General features: G+C 45.0%; 1 protein-coding gene across 2 annotated transcripts in view; it reads right to left on the bottom strand.

Moving 5' to 3' along the window:
- The window catches only part of AMN1 (antagonist of mitotic exit network 1 homolog (S. cerevisiae)), a 70,614-nt gene extending 64,213 nt beyond the window's left edge, over nt 1-6,401 (bottom strand). Inside the window, exon 1 of one of the 2 annotated variants that reach the window (XM_011979546.1) lies at nt 6,204-6,401. In XM_011979546.1, the coding sequence (XP_011834936.1) occupies nt 6,204-6,241 (38 nt within the window). In that variant the 5' untranslated portion in view covers nt 6,242-6,401. The remainder of the gene's footprint in view (nt 1-6,203) is intronic. The other variant, XM_011979547.1, reaches the window with a different exon arrangement.
- Nucleotides 6,402-7,002: the final 601 nt, after the last annotated feature.

Raw genomic sequence — 7,002 nt, 5'->3', positions numbered from 1 at the left:
CCTGGTTGGTATACTCTCTGGGTGGCAGTCTGGCAAAAGGGAACTTAGGAAATTCAAACTTAATTCTGGTTCAGCCACCTGGATTCTCTTGTTGTACTGAAACCTGGATAAGGGGTCAGCAAACTATGACTTGTGGGACAAACCTGGCTAGTTGCTGATTTTTAGAAATCAAGTTTTATGCCTGGCATGGTGGCTCATGCCTGTAATCCCAGCACTTTGGGAGGCTGAGGCGGGCAGATCACCGGAATTCAGGAGCTCGAGACCAGGCCGGCCAAGCTGGTGAGAGCCTGTCTCTACTAAAAATACAAAAAGTTAGCCAGGCATGGTGGTGCATGCCTGTAATCCCAGCTACTTGGGAGGTTGAGGCAGGAGAATCACTTGAACCTGGGAGGCGGAAGTTGCAGTGAGCTGAGATCGAGCCACTGCACTCCAGCCTGGGCAACAAAGTGAGACCCCATCTCAAAAAAAAAAAAAAAAAAGAAATCAAGTTTTACTGGAACACAGCCTTTCTCACACACACACACACATACACACACACACACACACACACCCCCCACCTCTGGGGCTATTGTTAATGTGTTACAGTTGTTGACATTTTTTTCAGGTTATGGTTTCATTGTTTCAGTCCGATCAACCAACTCCAGGCACACTGATCAAAATGTGTTATGTTTTTGGTTTTCCAGATCACTGCGATCTCAGCTCACTGAAAGCTCTGCCTCCTGGGTTCACGCCATTCTCCTGCCTCAGCCTCCCAAGGAGCTGGGACTACAGGCACCCGCCACTACGCCTGGCTAATTTTTCGTATTTTTAGTAGAAACTGGGTTTCACCATGTTAGCCAGGATGGTCTCGATCTCCTGACCTTGTGATCCACCCGCCTCGGCCTCCCAAAGAAGACCACTTTCACTCTGACAATGATAGGTCTTTTACTGCAAAGGTTGCTCGACAATGAGCCGATAGTCAAGGTATTCAACAGATATTTCACACCACTTATCATCCTCAGGCTGCTGCCATTTCTTTATGTGTTGTCTGTGGCTGCTTGTGTTCTACAATGGCAGAGCTGAATAACTGTGTCAGAGGATGTGTAGCCCACAAAGCTAAAAATATTACGATCTGGCTCTTCACAGAAAGTTTACCAACTCCTGCCCTAGGTAATAAAGATAACTACCACTTGGTTGAGGACACTGCTCACCAAGTACCCCTACAGTGACCCACGCCAGTCAAGGGGGGAAATAAGGTAAGTCCGTATAAACTTTGTAAAAATGCTCTTGTTCCTCTTGCATGTGACCTCTCTGAGTAGAGGATTAGAGAAAAGCAAAGCATTTGAAGTGACTGACAATCACTCCTGTTATATAGCAGATCCCCCTTATCCATGGGAAATATATTCTAAGACTCCCAGTGGACACCTGAAATCATGGATAGTACTGAATTCTAAATCCTATACACACCCTGCATTTACTACGCATACATACCTATGGTAAAGTTTAATATATAAATTAGGCACAGTAAGAGATGAACAACAACAATAATAAAATAGAAGAGTTATAACAGTATCTATAGGGATTGGGTGGAAAAATAAAAAAATACATGTACATCAGTACTCTTGTGCTCTGGTGCAATTATTAAGTAATATCAAGGTTATGTGAATGCAATAGCCCTGCGACAATAGCTCTGATAACCAAGAAGGCTACTAAATGAACAGCATGGACAGCATGGATATACTGAACAAAGGCAGAATTCACATCCTCGCAGACAGGGCAGGATGGTGTGAGATTTCATCTTGCTATTCAGAATGGTGCACAATTTAAAATTTATGAATTGTTTCTTTCCAGAATTTTCCATTTAACATATATATTTTTTTTACCATGGTTGGCAGTTTCATGGTACCTGAAACTGCTGAAACAAAACAGCAGATAAGGAGAGACTACTATATTTTGCTTTATGCAGATTTCAGGTATATTTCAATATATTACCTTTTTCCCATAACATAGCTCTCTGCCCTCCACCACCACCTTTTTCCTCTCAGTCTTTTTCATCTTAGCCCTTTAGTATGCTCTTCTTGGAGCTCAGCAGTGCAGAGGCTGTACCATGTGTTTCCCAAAGTAAATGGTTTCTTCTTTCTGCTCCAGTTCCCTCCAGCTGCAATAGCAGGGAGTTGGGACAGAAACAAATCAAATAGATTTTAAAATTCCGGGAGGACTATTAAATGGCCATAAAGCCCATCCAGAAACCCTGCTGGTCAAACAGATTTATTAAATTCGTCAAATCATATACCAAATTTACTACAGCAATGGAGGTCACCTTGACAGGGTTTGGGTAGCATTTCAACAGGGGAAAGTTAGGCAGGAGTATACATAGGGTTCTGGGATACAAACTCCACCAGTTTAAGTGGGTGTTTCTCCCCCGAATGGGTAAGGATTAGGCAAAGTTTGTGACTTAGTAGTTTAAAACTGATGGACACAAGAAGCCAGCCTTGAGCAATCTGTACAGATAAACATACTGTTTGTCCTAAAAATCAAAATGTCTGTCCTGATAGCTGTTTATTTAGATAAACTGATTTGAAAAATTTCCTAGAGCAGAAAGTTATGTTGACATAAGTGGTGTTGATTCTCAGGCCCAACAGTTGGCACAGGCAGTCTCATTTCTCAAGACAAAATGAAAAGAAGTCAGCTAAAACTTAAAATCTTTAAAAGCTGTAAAACAATTAGGGAGACGGGCGGATATCCCATACAATATTAGTTGCTCTACATTTTATACTTAAAAGAAACAACCTATTACTATTTGGTCAATTCATCATATGGCGACTTGATCTAACAAATAAAAGAGTTTTGGCAACATGGGCTGGTTCTAATGTTAAGTGTTACATAAAATTTTGTCCTTGACTTTCTTTTTTTCTCTCTATAGCCCCTCTCTTAAACTTAACCATGGCTTCCTATCATCTACAAAGTTTTATCCCCAATCTTAGTTACAATCCTTGACCTCTCTTCATTTTATTTATTTATTTAGAGACAGTCTCACTCTGTTGCCCAGGCTGGAGTGCAGTAGCACCATCTTGGCTCACTGCAGCCTCTGCCTCCCGGTTTCAAGCAAGTCTCCTGCCTCAGCCTCCCAAGTAACTGGGAATACAGGTGTGCACTGCCATGCCTGGTTAATTTTTTTTTTGCATTTTTGGTAGAGACAGGGTTTCACCATGTTGGCCAGGCTGGTCTCGAACTCCTGAGCTCAAGTGATTTGCCTGCCTTGGCCTCCCAAAGTGCTGGGATTACAGGCATGAGCCACTGCGCCCAGCCTAATCCTTGATCTCTCTTTCAGATTCCAAATTATATTCTAACTGCCTGCTTGATATTTCTACTGGATATTCTGATTCATTTTCCCCATAAGACACTTCTTTCTCCGTAATAGTCTAATCACCATTCTACCTGTCAATGAAGCTAAAAACTAACAGAGTAATTTCTTTTTTTTTTTTTTTTGAGACAGAGTTTGGCTCTTGTTGCCCAAACTGGAGTGCAATGGCGCAATCTCGGCTCACCACAACCTCTGCCTCCGGCGTTCAAGTGATTCTCCCGCCTCAGCCTCCCGAGGAGCTGGGATTACAGGCATGCGCCACCACGCCCAGCTAATTTTGTATTTTTAGTAGAGACAGGGTTTCTCCATGTTGGTTGGGCTGGTCTCGAACTCACGACCTCAGGTGATCCACCTGCCTAGGCCTCCCAAAGTGCTGGGATTACAGGCGTGAGCCACGGCGCCCAGCTAAGAGTTGAATAGTCCCTCTATTCAAAACTATTCATGTCTCAGATCCAAAGGATTCTCTAAGGCAGTGTTAAAGTGCTGGTCAGTGAGGAGACAAGGAGTTTATGTAAGAACATAAACCAAACCCTGGCTCCTTCATGGAGAAAGCCTCATCAGCTGGACTAAATAGTGTGCTTAGTGACACAGTTAATTACTAGTCTGGCTCAAGTTTCTTTGTTACAAACCAGAAATAGCTTGCTGATCAACTGCCAGTCTCAGATTGTACCTTGTCCCAGAAGGGTACAAAATTAGGTTCTAAGGGCAAATATGGACCTTTACACAGGGACCACACTCTAACATGACAATGAAGATCACGTGCTCATCCCTTTGTCTTACCTCCAAGTTCCGAAGAATTTTTCTTAACATTGTTAGTCTGTTTCCTCTTTTTTCACTAAGCACTGTGTTTTAAAGTACCATCCATGTGAATCTACCCTTTGCTTTTCTTTCATTTTTTAAATTTAATTTTTATTTATTTATTTTGAGACCAGGTTATGAGATTGGCTTTTTACTTTTGGTAGAGACACGGTTTTGCCATTTTACCTAGGCTGGTCTCGATCTCCTGGTCTCAAGCAATCCACCCTCCTCAGCCTCCCAAAGTGTTGGGATTACAGGTGTGAGCCACCATGCCTGGCCTACCCTCCGCTTTTCTAACAGCTGCATAATATTCCGTGGTACCTCTCCCATTCCACCTCCATGCCACCAGAAACAATTCTGCAAAGAACATCTTCACGTCTCCTGGTTTGGGCTCTCCACTTCTTAAGATTTTGTAAGTCTCCTAAGTGTCTCCCTGTTTCCAACTTCTGCCTAATTCAAATCTCTGCTCACAGCACAGTTCTAAAACCTTTGATAGCTCCCCATGACTAAAACAGGAAATGCTTTTATTTCATCCTGGTCCCTAAGATTCTATTCCCAATGACTTGGCTTTATGTCTCACTGCTATGCTATTTATATTGTATCTTCCATTCACATTGGAGCGCTACTTTCTGGTCTTCTCTCATATTTCTTCCTTTCCTGCCTGTCAAACCTTTACTCTTTATTTCACTCTCTTGGATGCACTTCCTCCTATTTGTTTTGCAACTGTCAGATCTTAAAAATAATAACCCCCTTTACAAAGCTTCCTTCTATTCTTTTCCTTATTAGAAATATCAAGTTTGTTACTCTCCCGCTTGTGATATTATTCTACATATATGATAGTTACTTATTTTATTTTTTTGAGACAGTCTTGCTCTGTCGCCCAGGCTGGAGTGCAATGGCGCGATCTCAGCTCACTGCAACCTCTGCCTCCCGGGTTCAGGGGATTCTCCTGCCTCAGCCTCCGGAATAGCTGGGACTACCGGGGCCACCACTACTCCTGGGTAATTTTTGTATTTTTAGTAGACGCCGCGGTTTTGCCATGTTGGCTAGGCTGGTCTCCAACTCTCCTGATCTCAAGTGCCTCAGCCTCCCAAAGTGCTGGGATTACAGGCGTGAACCACCATGCCCAGATAGTTTTTTTATCTTCAGTAGAGGCGGGGTTTTGCCACATTGCCCAAGCTGGTCTCGAACTCCTGAGCTCGAGCAATTATCCTACCTCGGCCTCCTGAGTTTAATGTAAAATCTCAGATGCCATTGTTTTAGAAAGCCTTCAGTAGATTAAGGAGCTTGTTTTCCTTATCCTTAAGATGTCTATTTTTTACATGGCAATATTAACAAGACTGAAAGCTCCTGGAGAGCCGCAATTGCCCTTGTAATTTCAGTACAATTTCTGGCAGGAAATAATAATAACATTTAATGGTGTTTATTATTTGCTGGGCATCCTTATAAGGGTTTTACATGTGTTAAATTTATCCCTCAGAACAACTCCATGAGAAGGGTGCTATTATCACAAAAATTTTATAGATAAAGAACTTAGGCACAGGCAGAGGTTACGTTACCCGTCCATGGTCACGTGGCTGGTGAATGGCAGAGCCGGGGGCTGAACCCAGCAATCTCAGCCAGGGATCTGGGCTCTTAATCACTGTGCTACGTTTATCCCAGGGTGTGTCAATGTTTATTCCAGTTACAGGGGTGGAATTCTGCTAGAAGCTTTTGAGAACCTCATCTAGTGTTGTGTTTTTTTCTACCAAGGTTTTTAGCTGCTAAGAGAGAGGCCACTGCCAGGAAGAGCCGGGGCGCCGAGCTGTCAAGGCTGACTGAGGAATGGACACTGAACGCGCAGCGGAGTCTCGGAGGGGCAAACCCGCCAAGAGACCCACTTTGCACAACTGTCCTCAGCCAGGAAACGATAGATCAGGAACCCAGGGACAGAAACACACGCGGGGCCTCTTCAGAGGTCGGGGGGGTGGGAAAGGGGCGGGGAGGAAGAGCAGCGCAGGGCCTGGCCGTTTGGAGGAGGTGCTGGGGCGGCGCGAAGGGAGGCGGAACAGGGTAGACTCACAGATCCAGGAGCTGACTGACCCGCCGTGGGCGAGGCATCGCTGCAGCGTCTGAAGCCTCTTCCGCTGTCCCAGGGCCTCCAGAACGCAGCCAGGGACCGTCCGCCAACTCCCGCCCACCGCGCGACGCGTAGGTTTTTGTGACGTCACACGGATTTTTCCGGTGACCGGGGCGTGGCCACGTTTCGGACTCCACAAGGAAAGAAGAGATCCCCCCTTGGGGCGGAGCCACTGAGGGCTGCGCGGAGGAGGCTGGGTGTGATAAAATATAAAGAGGCCCTAAATTCAGGTGCAATCTGACGGGAGTTGTAGTTCTTTCACCTGTCCGGCGTCTGCTCCGGTGCAGCTGCAGGAGGTTTCTCGGGAGTTCAGCCCAGCGCTCAGCCCCGCTGCGACGCCGCGAGCCGAGAACTCTCCTGTGGCGAAGGGAGAGCTGAGAAGTCGCTGCTCTTACTAAAAGGATACGTTGCATGCTGGGCCATAGCCTTGGCGATGCACACTGGAGACCCGCTCGGATACGGACTCCATTAACATCAAACGGAGCGTTTTAGAGGATCGGAGTTTACTGAGCACTTTCTAGGAAGCGTGCACTGAGCTACGTGCTTTCTATGCCTTAGTTCAATACTTAACTGTATTCATTATAATCCGGTGAAATCGTCATTAGTCTTATTTTACAGATGAGGACACTGCGTACCAACAAGTAACCGCACTAAGAATTTCGTCATGGAGGAGAAGGGAACCTGTATTCACATTAGGAAGGTTCCTGAAGAAAGGGCACCTGTAGGTGGAATTTTCTCTTTG

Source organism: Mandrillus leucophaeus, unplaced genomic scaffold, assembly GCF_000951045.1.
Source record: "Mandrillus leucophaeus isolate KB7577 unplaced genomic scaffold, Mleu.le_1.0 Scaffold203, whole genome shotgun sequence".
Lineage (NCBI taxonomy): Eukaryota > Metazoa > Chordata > Mammalia > Primates > Cercopithecidae > Mandrillus > Mandrillus leucophaeus.
This window is presented reverse-complemented; position numbering and strand designations above follow the sequence as displayed.